The 17,718-nt window shown below is 46.2% G+C and overlaps 1 protein-coding gene across 6 annotated transcripts in view; it reads right to left on the reverse strand.

Moving 5' to 3' along the window:
* Positions 1–5,037: 5,037 nt before the first annotated feature.
* SIN3A (SIN3 transcription regulator family member A) overlaps positions 5,038–17,718 on the reverse strand; it is a 40,207-nt gene continuing 27,526 nt past the window's right edge. For 5 of the 6 annotated variants that reach the window (XM_072981819.2, XM_072981817.2, XM_072981816.2 and 2 more), the window contains 10 exons: positions 16,202–16,318; positions 15,481–15,719; positions 14,004–14,187; positions 13,039–13,600; positions 11,857–12,026; positions 10,563–10,736; positions 9,258–9,350; positions 8,056–8,150; positions 6,169–6,481; positions 5,038–5,409 (listed from right to left, as the gene is read on the reverse strand). In XM_072981819.2, coding sequence (XP_072837920.2) covers positions 5,179–5,409; positions 6,169–6,481; positions 8,056–8,150; positions 9,258–9,350; positions 10,563–10,736; positions 11,857–12,026; positions 13,039–13,600; positions 14,004–14,187; positions 15,481–15,719; positions 16,202–16,318 — 2,178 coding nt within the window. In that variant the 3' untranslated portion in view covers positions 5,038–5,178. The remainder of the gene's footprint in view (positions 5,410–6,168; positions 6,482–8,055; positions 8,151–9,257; positions 9,351–10,562; positions 10,737–11,856; positions 12,027–13,038; positions 13,601–14,003; positions 14,188–15,480; positions 15,720–16,201; positions 16,319–17,718) is intronic. The other variant, XM_072981820.2, reaches the window with a different exon arrangement.

Below are 17,718 nucleotides of genomic sequence, written 5' to 3' on the forward strand. Positions count from 1 at the left end.
GTTGCTCACCAGGGCAGAAGAGGCACTAAAATTGCAAATTCAAGACCTCTTTGTAGAAGACACGGGTCCGCTGGCTATAAACAGGAGCTCCGTTTCCCAGCAGCATTCCAGTGGTCGGGAAGAAAGGCCAAAGGGGCAAATCCTAAGGCCCTTTGGGCTAAGCAAGGGAAAAGCCGCTGTTGGGTTCCAACTTTCTTGGGTCAGCAATGCTATATCCCTTGAACCAGATCTCTAATCTAGCCTGGTTATCAATTAGCCCTCTGTGGCACTTCGCCATGATTTGGCAGTTCCACCACATCGACATGGTGGCACTGTGGTTAAACCGCAGAAGCCTCTGTGCTGCAAGGTCAGAAGACCAGCCGTCATAAGATCAAATCCACGCGACGGAGTGAGCTCCCGTCGCTTGTCCCAGCTCCTGTCAACCTAGCCATTCAAAAGCATGTAAAGATGCGAGTAAATAGGTGCCACCTCGGTGGGAAGGTCACGGTGTTCCGTGTCTAGTCGCGCTGGTCACGTGACCATGGAAACTGTCACTGGCTCTATGGCTTGGAAATGGGGATGGGCACCGCGCCCTAGAGTCGGATACGACTGGACTAAATGTCAAAGGGAACCTTTACGTATCATAACAGCTGAATTCTGTATTCTGTTAGTAGCTATAGGAAACCTAGTTAAAGTAGCAAATATTATTATTGGAATGAAAATTTGCAGAAAAATATTTGAGAAAAATGCATATGAATTCGAGAAAAATATCTGAGCCTGAAGGCTTATATCTGGTACTCGAATCTCTTTTGAAGTTCAACACGGTGAGTTGGGATAATTTACCTGTTCTAACTTTGGTGCACATTAAAACTAAGAGAAATTATCTTTTTTTTACTAGCACTGCCCTGCATTAGATGGATGCAGCAGAATAATGCTAGGACTGGTGAGCGCATAGCCTTACCTCAGATCAAAATGGGATCAGGCATCCTTCGCTTGGTTCAAGTCAAACATCACGTCCACAAACATTTTCCCCCTGAAGGCCAGAAGGCTATTGTGCCCCCTCCACTCTGAACCGCTTCATGGAAACCCAAGTCCAGAGACGAATACCGAGGCTTTACTAGCTGGCTCGGCAACCCGCCTGCACAAAAGTGACAGCACTTGCCGATGGCACACCATTAATAATCTTCGTTAAGGAGGGACCCTGCAGATCGAGTCCGGCCCCTGTCAAGAAGGTATGGTGTGGAACCCGACTCCCAACCTCTGGCTCCGCAGCCAAGGACCCTCTTAGGTTCTCCGCGTGCAAAGTCGCAGCCCTGGCGGCAGCGGCGGGCTTGGAAGAGGAAGAGCCATCCATGACCAACAACAGGTTAGAGAAATTCTTCTGACCGTCGAAGGAGGACCCGAGAGCACTATGGCCTGAATTCAACTGAGCATCTCAACTGTTTTACACTTACCATTTCGCACTTGGTTCAGGAGCTCTGCTCTACCTGGGAAGAGCAATTTGTTTTAGGCAAAGGAAGAAAGGAAAGTCTCCCTTTTGGCAGTCCAAATGTCACAGTGCACCACCCCTTTGTACCTCCTCTCTCCCAGCAGGGAAGGCAAGGCCTCTTCATTGCACGTGGTCAGGATCTATAGTCACGGAGTCTGCAAACACATAAAAAGCAATTTGCGAAATGTTCCAAAAGGCGGACAAGGAGCTGCGGGAAATTCCAACAGGCAGAATTCTTCTAAGTATAAAGAAGAATCTTCCATCTAACCTTGAAAAAGAACTGAAATAGGATTGTACTACTTAAGATGACCAGTGGTAAAATCTCACCAAATTGGGGTGAATTAAAAAAGTATTCAAGATTTTTGTGTACAGTACGATCCCCTTATCCACCGATTCACCTATCCACAGTCTGAAAATACAGAATTTTCAACCCCCCACTCCCATTATTTCTAATGTGAAAGTTCCCAGAACTGGCCACTAGAGGAAGCTAGAGACCATGCTTTGTATCCTGTTTGCTCTACTCTTGTGTTTTCCAGCATCCGGGGGGGGGGGCTTTGAACCGATCACCCCCCCCGAGGTTACAATGGTGATGCTCTTACTGTACTGTGAACATTTGGGCACTGACGAGAACTGCTTTGTTGACACAGACACACGCAAGTGTTTCAAAAGCTTACCCATCAAGCCTGCACCGATCCTTTCGGCTGACCGAGAGCGATCAGGAAGGACGACCGAATCTGTTACACGAGTAGCCCTGATATTTTAATGGAAATACTGCACTACAGTCAAGTTTACAACATCTGTATAGAAATCATCACATAGGTGGCGAAAAGAAAAGAGGAGGATCACATTACAGAACAGAAAAGCAATTTAAAAGAAGGAAAACCTTTTGCTATTTGTACAGGCCAGGATTTAAGAGCTTGCAGCCTTGATGTCGCACATCAGCATTCGAGGGCCTGGTGGATGGGTGGGTGCGTGAAGGAAGGAAGAGAAACTCTCTCCGTTAGGAAGCCCTGCCACCGGAACGGAGGCAGGCGGGCGAGTTTCCTCTGCGGGCATTTCTTTTGCCCCAGACATGCTACGCAGTAGAACAAATTCAAAACCTCTCTCCCGTCCCGTTTTACAATCAGATGTGGGCGAAGAGCTGAAAGAGAACTTTAAAGATTGGTGGAAGAAAAAAAAAAGCCCGAGAGAACGCTGAGAGATTGAGGAGGAAGCACACAAACTGGACAGGACGGGACAGGACACTGTAACATGGCCGCCACCACCACCACCCCGCTCCGTTCCGCTTTGAGCAGGGAGACAGGAGGAGACGTGGTGGGGTGAGCTAAGAGTTAGCTTATTGCTGGCATACGGTAAGGACTCCCCAGATAGGCTCCTACGTGCTGCTGTCATCGCTGGAGCCAAACTGTCCCTGGGCATCCGGCTCTCTAGGAGAGAGGCCCGTCCGTCTTCCTGCTTTCGGTCTGTTCTCGTGAGCGAGCGGAGAAAGAGGATCACTCCACTTCTCTGGTTTCTCCTCTTTGCGTCTTAAGTCTTGGACCACAGACAAAATGCTGCTCGAGGGGGGGGGGGGAATTACTTGCCTCCACAGATTTGAATTAGGCAGTAAGAAGGGGGGGAAAAACAAAGATAAAAAAAAATACGTTGCCCTCTTGGCCTCGGTGAACTACATGGCATTGGAGAAACGGGTTGCTAGGTTTGTATCCACGTAAGAAATCCACACAGTAACGTCTTTCAAAAAATCACAATATTTCTATTAACATGTCTGCCATCACTAAGCTTTCTAAAAATATATATATATACAGTATATATACTTAAAATTTCTCTAGCGACATGAGAGCAGGGATGTGTGTGTGTGTCTATACACACACACACACACATCCCTGCTCTCATGTTCCTAGAGAAATGTTAAGGGTCCACCCTCTTCTGTGGCCCTGCTTCCACCTGTGTACACTCATACACTTGCGCACACAGGGTAAAAGCAGCTCTATCAAATACTGGTTTGGCATGTACGCGTTTTCTTCAATATCGAGAAGAAACATACAGAAATGCGCAGTCAGCCCCAAAGAGATAAGCTCAGCAGCACTTCCCAAAAGCACCGATTCGCCGAGCTGGAAGACTAGGTGGATAAAAGGCTACCCACCGAAACAGAAAAAGAAATAAAGGGAAGGGAAAAAAGAAAAGGAAGAAAAATGTATATTAACAATATAGATTCATATATCAAACAAGCTGCTTGAAATACAATCATGTTACACGTACACACTGCATTCTCGCAGTCATCCCAACCACCCACCCCAATCTCAATCCACACTCACACACACACACCCGTGCGCAAACACACACATTCTCCTCTTCTGTGGCGACGCCAAGAACGAGCGGAGTCCAAAGTCCCCCGTTTATGTTTTGTAGGGATGCGCCTTCTCCGAACCGGGTGAGGGAACGGGCAAGCATGCGTCTTCCTCTAGTAAGAACCAAGATGGATTGCTGTTGTTGTTATTGTTATTATTATTATTATTATTTTGTTTACAAAAAGGAGAAACAAGTTTCCACACAAAGCACTACAACGAGAACTCCCTTTGGTAGAAAGTGTAATAAAATGTCACCTGCTGCTGCTCTCTCCTCTCTCGGTACTAAAACCTGAAGCCAACGGGGTGGGTACTATGGTACACAAGAAGCTAGTACAGGTATACTAGCACATCAAGCATACATTTTCTTTAATAATAATAATAATAAAAAAAATCAAAAATTGACAAATATGTACATTTATTTACAAAAAAGGGGGGAAACCAGTTTAAAATCGGTTGTTGCTGTTGTGTGAAAGCACGTATGTCTGTATTAGGGTGCTTGTCTAGCTAAGTGTTTCTACATATGGAGAGAGAGTGTGTGTTTGTGTCAAAAGCTGGTGCATGGCACTAAGACAGACTAGTAAACAAGCAGGTACAAAAAAAAAGAAATGAAAAAAGAAAAGAAAAAGAACCCCCCCCCCCCAAAAAATCAAATTAAAACAGTAGTTCCACTGGCACTAAAAAGGACAGACTGGATTTTAACTGGTTTATGCAAGTCAGAAGTCTCGGTCAGAGGGAAGGAACTGGTCAGAAGGAGAGGCAGATTTATCCGCTGATATTTCTGACCTCTGGACCGTGTAGTCGGCTGCGATGACGCAAACTTTTGGAAACACCAGGATCAGTCTTGCTCTTGCAGGCGAGACGGCCTTTTTTGGGGTGGGTGGGTTGGTGGGATCCGTAAAATAATCTGGCTGTAAGATTTTTCCTTTTCGGGTGGGGGAGCTCCTTATGCCTCAAATCTTTTATCCAGGCTATCCCAAGCACCCAAAATGTCTTTTGACGCCTGCTGGAACTGGAGAATGCTGCTGGTGCATACAGGCAAGGTGGGTTTCCCTAAAGGAGCTCAAGACACACACACACCCCACGTGCCCCTCACACGCCGTGGTGCACGCAGGGCAAATTCAGCTCCTGGGCGACAGTTCTAGCTTCAATGCTGCGGGACTGACGTTTTCAACAGCGACTCCGCTGGGACTATGGGAGGCACCCGCTCTGAAGGAGTCCAGATGTGGCCATTGATTGGTACAGAGAAACACAGCAAGGAGGGGAGGAAGAGGCGCTTCCTCCTTCTTCTTGATGCACATGCACCGCCCTGGGACGCACAAACCCCCAAACACCCTTGGGGTTTTCCTCTCCCCTCGCTGGCCTTTAGGGCGCCTTGAAGACTGTGCCGTATTTGACCCGGTACTTGTTGATGCTCACAAAGTGCAGGTCCTCCGCGGCACAGGTGGTGGTGCAAGGCAGGAGGCCTTCCAAGCCTTCGCCCATCAGCCACTTGTTGGTTTCCGCTGCCATCTCGCGGGTCACGTGCTCCGCGGTCCATCGGTCCACCCAAGCCTGGAATCGCTGGTGCAGCCGCTTGCTCACGCGCTCGTGGGACTGCGGGGAGAAAAGGGCCACCGTCACCAGCAGGCAAAAAATGAAAAGCAAAGCACGCAACGCGATACATACAAATGGCGCACACATCCTGTCTCTTCTATGAAACTCAAGGAAGCTTACAAAGGGATCCTAAGGATTCTCCCCTCAAAGATCCCATAACTGTTATTTCTCTTGGGTGTATGTGTGTGTATATATCTATTTATATTTTAAGCAGCATGGCTGGCAGATGGGCACGGAGTGACCTATACAGTAGCACCCCCATATCCACGAGAGATAGGTTCCAAGCACTCCCTATGGATGCAGAAAAAGGCAATTACAGCGAAGGCTATACATAGCGTGATATTTGGCTCCTTCTACTGGCCAGTTCTGGTAGCTTGATGGTTAGAAACACGGCACATATATATATTTTATGGGGCTTTTCTTTTTAATCTTTTTAGACATTGGATAAGTGAATCAGGGCACACTGATCCCGCAGATAAGGGGGTCCTACTGTAATTTCATGGAGTCGACAGATGAAGTGAAGGTCAGACACAGTCTTCTTGGCTCAACCAATACACAAGGCATTCTGCCGTACACAGAGGGGGCCCTGCCCATTCCAGAATTAGCTCGGGCCCTATCCGTTCGGGGGGGGGGGGCGCTTACAGGGAAGCGGAGTAGTTAAAATTGGAAAACTTTGGGGGAAGGAGCAGCTCCACCACCGTGCCTGAGCGGCCTGTCCCTCTGCTGCTCTTCCCACCGCCAGCATTCCTCCGGTCCTACCTGGTGGGCCCGTAGCAGGGCAGTCCTTCTGTACATGTAGTCCTCCGATTTGATCACATACACCATCTTATAGGAGTTCAGCTTGAATTTGCACTCCAGTTTGTCTAAGCTCTCCACGTTCTCCAAGGGTTTCTTACTGAGCCCTTCCTTCCCGTCTTTCTCTTGCTGCTCCCGGCCCCGCTGGCACTTGCGGATCCGCCGCAGGTTCCTGTAAAGCAGAGAACCGCTTCTGGAGTTAGCGCCCGCCTCCCTCACTGGACTGGACGATGTGGCTCGGGGGTCCTGCTCCTCAAAATCCATCACACTGCTCGTGCTGAATGATGACAAGAGTGCAAGGGATGGTTCACAGGTTACCAACTGCCACGGCTGCCTGCATCCTCCTCCATTTGTTGGTGAAATGTTGTGGAAAGGAGGCGCCTTGCACTAGAGTTAAGCCCACGGGGAGAGGGAAGGAACTCCCCCCCTCCAGTCCCAGGAACTTGCTAACTGCATGCAAAAGCTCTATGTGGAATTATGATCTTTTCTCTGGGCTAAAATGAGTGGGTATGTAGGCTGCTAAGGCACACTTATTTGGGCAGAAGGCACAAAAACTAGCTACCTTGAAGTTGAGCCCATGGGTGTAATGCCAGGCTCTCCTCCTTTGTACATCACACAGAGCAAGTCAGCTAAGTCCCTAAGAACCTCCCTTTCCCCTGAACCCTCTCCAGAACAAAGAAGAAGGGCCAAGGGCCAGAACGGTCACCGCAAAACCTGACTCAGCTGCCTTCAGGCTGGATGAACGCAAGGCGCTCTACAGGGCGGGGGGCAGCTTCTGAAGGGTCTTTGAAGGAGTTTCCAGTGGTCTAGATTAGAATGTAGCAGCAACAATATCGGTGGGAGCTTGCCCATGGGAATCCCGTGACACTCATGTTGCAACAGCTTCCAGCCTATTTCTGGGCACACGTCTACCTTCAGAGCTCCAAAATGAAGCTTGAAGGACTGTCTCCTTCTAGACGCATTCTGCCTGTTTCTTAAGATCCACTGAAGAGACCTTTCTTCACGACAAGTCCAGGGGGGAAGCGTAGTTCTCCAGAACAGGACAGAAGGCCTTCTCAGCGGGTGTCCCCAGACCAGGAAATCACTAACTCTGTGAGATTCGTTAGACCTCACCTCTCACAGCCTTCATCCATAGGATGAAACTTTTCTGATCCATCAAGGATTTCACTTGCTGGGCAAATGACTGTTGTGGTTAGATCCTCATTTTAGAATGATTTAACCTTTCTTTACTTGTTCTGTTTTTTTTCCCCTTTTTCTTTTTAAACACACAAGGTGTTTGGGTTCTTAAAAATTCTTGCAAGACTCTCTGGGCAATGCAAACCCATTCTCTAAAACAATGGTCCCCAATTTTGGGTCCCCAGATGGGCTAAAACTCCCAGAAGCCTTCACTGCTAGCTGTGCTGGGCCAGGATTCCTGGGAGTTGCAGTCCAAGAACATCTGGGGAATCTAAGGGCTGGGGAACTACTGATCTAAATCAATGAATGAATGAAGAAATGAATGAATGAATGACACAGTGCTGTGTGAATCAACCTTCGTTTGGAAACAGCAATCCAAAGGCTTCAAAGCACCTAGAAAAAAAAAGCCAAGCTTTCACAGCAGTGGCTATTGGCAGGTTTGCTTAAGAAGACTTTACCGGTCGTCTGCCAGCCAGCCAGATTTCCCCTTCCGCCGGCCTTCAGGGACATGTCAAGTCTTGTAAGAACACGGATCTCCTGGGAACTGGCCAGCAGTTCACAGCAGCCTGTTAACGCGGTTGTGCCGTCTCGAGTTAGCAGGTCAGGCACTTTGGATGTTCAAAAGCATGGTGCTGTCCCAGAACAAAGGGCCAAACACCATCTCGGTCCACTCACCTGGGCAGAAACACTGGCTTCTGGGCCAGCTGTTCCCGCAGTTCAGGAGAGGTAGAATCAGAGTTGACGTACCGATCAACATAGTCAGTCCAACGCTGAAATTAGACAGAAGAAAAACAAAAAGACGGGGTTAGCAAAAGCTCCCTTTAAAGGAAAGGTTTTCTTGTATTCACAAGCATACAGCCATTTCTCTCAGCACCCCAAAGAAGTCCCCCAGTTATAGCGGCAACATCACACTCCTGTTTTTAAGAGCAGAGTTCGGAAAATCACAGTCTGTCTTAAAAGAGAAGTGTTTCAAGTTGGACGTGGGACTTTAAAACAGAGACGGGGAAAAAAATCCAGTATACCTGGTCACCCATTTACTTGAACACTTGGCTGCCAGCCCTTAAGAATCTGAAGTATGCTCTCTACCTTTGCCATTACAAAACTTTAAAACATGTTTTGAAAACTACAGCCAATTTTGCCAGCTTTGTAATATTTACAAGTGGCAATTTTTGGCTTTTGGGAAGCCGTAAGTTTTATCAAGTTTTCCGAGAATTCACACTCCCCTTCCCTAACAGGCACGTGGGAAGCAGTCCTGGAAATTTCCCATTAAAATGACTTAAGAGAAATTTCGCATATAGTGCTCTTTCATCTATGTTGTTGGAAAGACCGCATTACTCACCCTGAACCGGAAGAGCAGGGCAGCTATGAGAAATAGCTTCACTGCTGACCTTGGAATATTTTTAAATTTTTTTTTTGGCACGAGACAACAGTTGCTTCCATGAAGAAGTGTTTTGCTGCCTTAATTTTAGGTTCTCAAAGCTAGGGCAGATTTATTCATTCATAAAAAAATAGTACTTTTCAAGGTCCCTTTAAGGAGAAAGGCGAGGTAAACACGTTTTAAATAAATAAATAAAACAAGACTGCCATGCGATGGCCATGCCTGAGGTTGACTTCGTGCAAAAGTGTTGGGCAGGTCCGTCTCATGCTCGGCAATACTTTGCGGTTCAGCTCTCTGTCTGTCAGATTTTACACTTGCACATTAATGTTCCCAGACATTGTGGAATCTGGCACCTAACAGGTCCAAGGACGGCATCCACGTCTCATCTTTTAAAATTTGGTTTTCTAGCCCATTACTGAAGAGGAAACACCACTCGAGCTGCAGTTTGGATCGAGCGACGGCTCTCGGCTTCTAACCCAGCAAGGCAGCCCTTTCTTACCTCGGCCTCAACGGGGTCGTCTGAATTCTCCTCTTCTGTGTCAAGCAGCTCAATGGTTAACTGAACGTGGCCACGGCTCTGAACGAACATCAACTGCATAACAGGAGGCGGAGGTTTAGGAAGCAACCCGAACAGCCCCCAGGATTTTTTACTTGGTACCCAAACCGGCCACTCCCTACACAGCATAACAATACAAAACTGCTTTGCTAGATAACAAAACAAAAAAACCCTCTTCGGACAAGCAAGAGAGTTTGCTTGAAAAGCCCCGCTTGGGCCTGCTACTAATGATTGCCATGCCAACTATGGATGTTACTTCCGGGGAGCAGTTTCTGACAATAACCAGCTATAATAATTAGCTTTTAGGGAAGAAAAAAGTGGGAGGAGGGAGAGGGAAGGTGCCCTGTCAGAAGTCTCCCTGCCAGGTGGGTGGCTTCCAGACTAGCCTCTGCCACTGAGCAGCTGCTCCTGCCCTGTCCACACAGTTTGCCAGTTGACTTGAGTGGGAAGTGGTGGGGCTATTTTGAAACTCATTTCATGGGTATCCTCCTTCTGATACTCTCCACTTCAGGAGGCTCTTCTCTTTCCTTATAAAACATCCGAACAGCTATGAAATACATTTTCTCTAGTCAGAATGCGACACCCATTTCTGAATTTTAAGTTTAAGGAAAGAAAAGGTAACTTTTGAAGAAGCTGGGGGGGGAAAGAACCGGCAACAGATATTCTCTCCCTCTACTGCCTTAAAGCCAGTCAAATCAAAGTCTATAGTATGATCAGTATCCACTGGTTTAATTATCCACAATATGAAAATATTGAAAACATTGAAAAAAAATCTTAGATATAAAGTTCTAAAGATGAAGTTACCAGAATTGGCCACTAGAACGAGTAAAAAACTGTGCTATGGATAGCTTTTGCAATTAAAATAGCATTCACTATAATCCACATTTTTCAGCATCCGCATGGGAAGGGGCTTGGAACCAATCCCCCACAAATACGGGGGAGTCTTACTGAATGCAGCCTTATTACTTAAGTATGTCAATTGACTTCTACACTGTTTACATTTGAAGCTGGTGTAAGGAAAGCTCTGTGCGTCGCTTACGGCGCCTTGCAGCATTTACTTCTGCAGTACGTGGGTTCTACGCTCACAGTCCCTGTTTGGGGCTCTTACCTGGGGCATGTCTAATGAACTGCTCAGTTAAAGTGGGGCCCATTCTGCAAACTGACTGGGCTTTGAGTCAGCCCCAGAACATCAGGATCCTGGTTTCTTGTTTCATTAGGGCTTCAATTCCCTCCCCCCCCCCCTTTTACCTTAAAGCAGTTCTCGTCCTGCATCAGCTGCTCAGCCTTGCGCTGGTAGGCTGTTTCCACAAGGGAGCGGGATGACTGCGAGGAGAGCAGGCCACCTGTGGCCCCATTGTTGCTCTCAGACAAGTAAAGTTCTGTCACTTGCACGCAGATTTCATCGCTGACAATGTGCTGAAGCTGGGGAGTCGAGAACAAAAGATGAGGCTTAATAAAACCCAAGTGGCCAACCATAAATTCGATCAGCCTAACTAAGCAGAGAAAAGAGACAAGTGCCAACCCCATCCCATCATGACGCCAGCAGGCCGCAGAGCTGGACACAGGTAACGCCAGACATTGTGCTTCTCTCCCTTTTTTTCTTTCTAGATTAGGAGTAAAGTAGAGAGTCACCATCGGCGGCACATTGAGTTTCCTCCCTAATGCATTTTACACATCCTTTCCCAACTCTGCTATATTGACAGCTGCTCCAGCTACAGTTTCCAAAAATTTAGCAATAATGTTGGAATCACTTAAAACAAATTTAATCTTAAGGAGGTAAAGACAATTTTAACATCAGGTGACCATGTTGAAAATGTACTAAACATAATTGACTATAGTTTACTATGCAAACATAAAAACTCTCCTATAGATTTCTTCAAAGCAAGTACTGAAAATGATTTTGAGCATGTTTAGCCAAACTTGAGGTAAGGAGAATTTTTTCTGCAACAGGCACATAGGAATTACAGAAGTGGCTAAAGCAAACTGATCATTCTCTCATGGAGATCCTAAGCTAAATCTTCAGAAAAATCACACAAGGTAATGTAACCAGGCTGTAGCTGCACCACCTCCAAACTGCAGAAATGCTTTGAATAAATAAATAAGCTCCCTTTTCAGAATGAGAGTGGAACATCACACCATCATACTTCTACCTATATCAAGAAGCCAAAAAGCCCCACCCACAGTAGGGAGCAAACTGATGGATTCTACCTCCCCCCTAGGCCTTTTCCTAGAGGTAGGAAGAGCTTTTAAATATGAAGAGCCTTTAAACACCACCACCACCACCCCGGCATAACAAGGGGCAATTCTTCTGAATGCAGAGACAAGTATTTCATCGTACAATAACTCTCATTTTTAAATGAGGACTGAAGGAGGCAATTATGCCCTTTACTCTCAAGCTTTCACTCACACCCAAATGAGATGCTTTGGCTTTTCAACAGCAAACAAACAAGCGAAGAAAATGTCTAAATCCTAAAATGTACCTGGCTTCCTCCAGTACCTTGCCCCTCCCCTTTCTCTTTCAAAAACACAATGGTCGGATCACCTGTCTAACAATGCTCTGGATCAGCTTGTCCATGGTAAAAGCGATGTAGGCATGAATGGTAAACATCTCACGAAGGGAATCTTCGTACTGGGAAGAGTCCATGTTGCCATCCAGTAAGTTCCGCACCATGTCTAGGAAAGCAGGATAATAATCTTCTACGTCGACGTCCACTGAAAAAAGGGAAAGGAAGGAAAAACCCTGTGAAACAGGATACCATAACAAAACTAGGAAGCACGCCTGTGATCTATCTTCTCTTGTTCTGAAATGATGATCCTGGAGGAGGAGCATAGCTACATGTTAAAATACAAAACCCAATGTTTGGAGAGCTTTGAACTGTATTTGAGCCCCCCCCCCCCCACAAATACAGGCCAAGGAGAGACACCCCTTGCAAGGAGATACCTGGAGCAAAGTACCTACACCGAAGATGGAAATTTTACCCACTCACCAGCGAACAAATCTACGGAACTCAGTGGGACTTGCATTCAAGCAGAAGTATTTAAGATTCTGTTGCAAGATGCCAAGAATGTCTGGACCGGTATTACTAGGCTGCACTCCAATGCAGAGGGCACCCACAGAAATCAATATGGCCAAATACTCATGCTTCATTGATTTCAACACATTTGCTGGAAATATGATTAAGGCTGGTTTCAAACCAGTGTAGGGCATAGAGTTAATACACAGGGAGGTGTGTATCCCAACATCTAATCCAGTCAGTTTAAGGAGATTATAAAAAACGTAAGGATAGAATTAATAAATTGGGACTAAGCACTGAAATGTTTTGATGACATACGAAAACACCACAACAAGATAGTGAAAAATGCAGTTGCTTATTTTTAACTGTTTATAGGCATACTGCTGTAATTACTGAGCAGCTTTTGAGCTTTTACACTACACTGGCAAAGAATTAATTATACTAATTATGGGCTGCCAAATCTGTTCTATGGTGATCCTTTTCAGGGTTTCCTAAGTATAAAGTATCATTCCCTTCCTCTGGGGCTGCCCTGGGACTGTGCAGCTTGCCCAAGGCCACCCAGGCTGGCTCTTCTCCCAGGAGGCGCACAGTGGGGGAATCGAACCCCCAACCTCTGACCACACAGCCAGATACCCGACTAGGAAGGACAAATCACCCATGTCTCATCACCACTAACGTTTTGGTTTTCCAGAATTCACAAAAGCACTTACTGGGCTCCTTCAACCGCAGCTGGATGGCGGGGCTGTCGCTCTTCTCTCGCTTCACACCCAGGACCTCCCGCTCCCATTCCCTTTCTCGGTTCTCCTCCTCGATCTGCCGTTCCGCCTGGGCGTATATTCGCAGCAGCCGCAAGCACAGGATCTGGTGGAGGCGGAGGAAGATGTACCAGTTGTTGTTGACGTAGAACAGGTTGTAGACCTCGTCCATATTGCGCAGCTTCTGGGCCGCCGTATTGCTGAACAGCAGCTTGGCCTTGGGGGGGCTGCCCCCGATGCCATTGTGTTTTTTCACCGCCCCGGAGCCTTCCTCCACATCCATCTCTTCCTCTTCCTCCTCTTCCACATCGGACAGCTCGCCCCGCTGGGCAAAAAGCAGGTCCGGGATGAAGTGATACATGATCTGCTTGATTTTGTACTTGTCCTCTTTCTGGATGCTGGTCTGCCGCTTGACGTGGTGGATGATGAGAGAAGCAGCATCTTCAAGGATCTGCTTATCCTCATAGGCCAGCGATAAGTGAGGGCCAGTGTTATCTTCAGAGGTCTGTTCCTGCCTCTGCCAATCAAAGGAGAGAAAGAGTGTGAAACTCACTCCCAAATGTGCTATCTTCAGCGTGTAGTTCTTCTCTGTTTGCCCACCACCCGCCCCTCACCTCGGGTTTTTAAAAGAAGCATCCATCCGCACAACACCTTTTAATTATTAGCAACAGGGATCCTCTGTCTGGAAGCACTCACGGTTAATGCCAAAGAACCACGATGGTCTCAAAAGAAGGCGCTCGCAGCATTGCCTGTCAGAACTGGCCTCCCACTGATCTGGGGGATTGCTTAGTCTAGGCACTTTGAGGTACTATAGCAATTCACACTGTCCTTCAGAGCAGCAACCAAATCAGAGGCACAGAAAGGTGAGGTCAAAACGCATGTGGTGCAGGCAAATTCAGAGACCCATGTTCCCAACCTACCTCGTCATAAATCGTTTCAATCTCACTGAGAAGGCTTTTTGATCTTAAGACCTTGGTGTCGTTCTGCTTGAAATTGATCCCCTGGTGGTCAAGGGACTTCAAGTAGTATTTCTCATTCTGTTCCCGCCACACTTTGTTGAATCCTCTCTGGGCTTCTCTCCACTCCTCTTCTTTCATTTTTAACCTTGGCAGGAAGAAAGGGAACAGTTTGAAAGAGAGGATGAGAGAAAATGCACTTCAGGGTTTTGCTTGAATAAAATCATGGAAAGCTCAAGGGATAAAACAAATTCATGACTGTACATTTACCACATTTGGCTTACACTCACGGTAACGTCAAAAACATACCATTAACGCCTCGCCACATTCTCCCTCCCTACAGGAACTTTCGGTTAGATAAGGGAATTTCTAAAAAATATAAATCGCAAACTCCCCCTCCCCCGTCCCACATACATCCACTAGCTTCCAAGTAGAAAAAGCTCTGCTGCATATTCACAGCTGGGGCAGAATCCATAACTAATGTGGTCTCCTGCTTAGTTCATTGCATTGCATTGACTTTCTCTGGACAGACAGGAATTTAAGGTCCCAGCCAGTCACGAAGATCACCAATTTACCATGTCTGCTCACGCATGCGTGGCTTAACCTACTTTACAAAAGGAACCCAAATTTGCCTCTGCCAGCCTAAGCATAATGGAGGAAGAGCAGAATGCAGAAGAGCACACCGTAATCAGTAGTACTACATTCCTCTACTGGGGCAGTAAGCAACGCATGACAGACAGAACCAGCCTTTGGAGGTGGCCTAGTAACTTCAGTTGGCTCAGAATGCAGTTGCAAGATAGCCCGTGCCCCCCCCTTTTCTAATCTTATCATTTAGCTTTTATCTTTGGTACAGATCAGAGGTTAATTATATTTTTAGGTTTTTTTCTTCCTCTAACATTTTTGGATGCACTGTATGCTGTATTTTCAATGATGGACACTAGGAACCCAGTACATGCGGGATCAGTATCTCTGGTTTCACTTATCCATGGTCTGAAAATTTAAAAAAAAACTAAAAGAAAAAAAACACTGAGAAATGTGTATTTTTACGACGTATTTACTAGAACTGTCTGCAAGGAGTCAGAGACCATACTATGTATGCTAGCTGTTGAAGAATACATAGCTGCCAGTTCTAGCAAACACGTTAATGAAAACACCTATTTCTGGATTTCTTTTTTTTACCATGTTATTTATTTTATTTATTTATTTACAATATTTTTTAGCCGCACCATTACCAGTGGCTTCTGGTATGTATGCTTTTGCTGATATCCAGGGTTTACAGCATCCATGAGGGAGTGGAACCAATCGCCCATGGATATAGGTGTGTGTGTGTGGGGGGGTCCTACTATATTTGATTGTTATTCATGCCGAGGATCTTAGCAGATGAGTAAATAAAGTGCAGTAAATATCACTCGGAAAAGGAGAAGGGATGGGGAAAGCCCACCTTTTCAAAACAATTGGGACAGCAACCGCTGGGTTCTTCCGGAGCCCGTCAATGATGTCAGCTGCCTTGTCAGCGTATATCCTCTGCAAAGCCTTGCGGTGGATGACTTCCGAGGACCCCCCCAAAGTATTGTCCAGGCGGAACTTGGCTTGCTCCTCAGCCGACAAGCGGGAGAGTTTCTTTTGTATTGTTTCTAGGACTCTGATGGTTGCTAGATTGGTCTCCAACACAACGTCCAGCTGAAAGGAAACACGTGATCGAGAGTTCTCATGTAGCACAAAGAGCTTCTTCAGCATCGTAAGGGGTTATATCTCAGGTTGAAGGGTAGGAGATAAAAGTTACAAGGAACTTTTTTTAAAACAAGTATTGCATTTAAATTAAGGGACTGCTTTCTTTGGTGCTGTTTATTCAACTTGCTCAGTGAGTGGGAAATAACATTAATAAGAAACTCAATTTCGGGGACTGGGAGGGCATCATCTGCTGACAGGCCACGTCCAACCCATGGCCCTGTTTTGCATTTTCCACCACATCCCCTGCTGCTACAGAATCAGAAGTAGCACCTGCCATTATCTGTGGCACCACAAATGAAGCACAATTCTTTCCTACAGCCCACAAGCTGACTCATTGCATTTCTTCCATGCTACACAGAGCTGTGGTGTCTCGTTTGCAAATCAGTATCCCAATATTCCCACGGAGGTGAAATCCTCTTCCAGCTACGTACCTCAAATCGTTCATCCTCACACCGGTAGATGTGCTCTTCGTACTGAGTCTTCTTAGAGCTCACGAACGTGGAGTCTTCGGACCAGGACGGAAAGGAGACCCAGGTGTCGTTCAAAACCTTAGAAAGATGAAAGCAACAGCTCAAAGACAACCGCACGGTCCATAATCTTGTGGCTACTTAAAATCTACTCTTCAAGACTTGGAAAATGCCCACAAATGTGTCAGAAAAGGGCAGCAACGCATGGTTTTCCTGGAATTTTTGGTTTACTGGTTATAGTGTGTTCAGCTCATGGATTATAACTGCTAGATGGTATCGTGTTTGTTTGGGCATAACTGAACAGGACAGCTCAAGCTTCTCATCAAAGGAACAGCAATTTCTCTTCTAACATAACTTTTAAGCCCCCCGCCCCGCTCCCCCGGTTCTTTCTCCCTTCTCATTTCTCCCTTTCCCCCTCTAGTTTTGTCAACAACATTTAAGAGATGTGCCTAGACAAAGGAGGACTACCGTGCCTTGTAGCTGGGAGTCTACGTCTCTTGAAAGTACCGCGGAGTGGCTCTACAGTTTACACAGCAAACACGTTCTTGTGTACATGCTAGCACTGGATTTCCCAGGCTGAGCATATGAGGCATGGCTCTGGCATGCCTAAATCCTTTTGTACACTTTTGTGTGCATGCTGTGGAAAGCAGCAATTAGTAACACTAAGCATAATGGCTTCTTTTGTTTCCTAGTTTGTTTTTATGTTTTCCCCCTTTCTTCTTCTTTTTTATTAGCTGCAGAATTGAGTATTTTGCCTTCAAAATACAACCTGACCAATTTGCATCACAGTGGTCTCAGATGTGAAAGCCCCAGAATCTTTATTTATTTAAGAGTGAGAAAATGCAACACCCTTTATTAGACCACTAAAAAACAAACATTTAATGCAAGCTTTTGTAGATTAAAACATCCCTTCATCAAGCACACACCTGAGTGCCTTTAACGACGCTTGAATTAATCTGGTCTAAATAAAGCTGTTGCATTTTTCCACATTTATATTGTGCAAGGACCACACAGATTCAGGTTTTATCAAAAAGTGTGTAGATGTTTCAAAAGAGAAACAAATTTGAGAACATGCCTTTTATTAATTTTCATGTTTAAGCAGCAGTGAAATTCTTTCCAAAACACAAGCCTGTCCAGTTCAACCACATAGATATAGCACTTATCACAGCACTGGTTTGAACGGTAGGGATGGAACTGCCAGGAACATCGGGGATTTCACACTACAGTACTTCATTTTAAACTTAAGACAGGCAGCGTATTTCAGACGGCTGATCCATCTGCCGTGCAACAGTGCCCCCTTATGGCAAACGTGATTTTGTCCAGCTGGTTTTGGCAACACATTCAGCACAAGTCTGCCCATGTTAGGACGATGTCGAGCCAACCCGCAGACGGGTTGAGAGCAAGGGCTCTTCCTGAAGGGCTAGGGTGGACTTTCCGTGGGCTCCCAGCTACTTGACTAGCTGAAGCCTCACCTGAACCTC

Source organism: Pogona vitticeps, chromosome 12, assembly GCF_051106095.1.
Source record: "Pogona vitticeps strain Pit_001003342236 chromosome 12, PviZW2.1, whole genome shotgun sequence".
Classification (NCBI taxonomy): domain Eukaryota; kingdom Metazoa; phylum Chordata; class Lepidosauria; order Squamata; family Agamidae; genus Pogona; species Pogona vitticeps.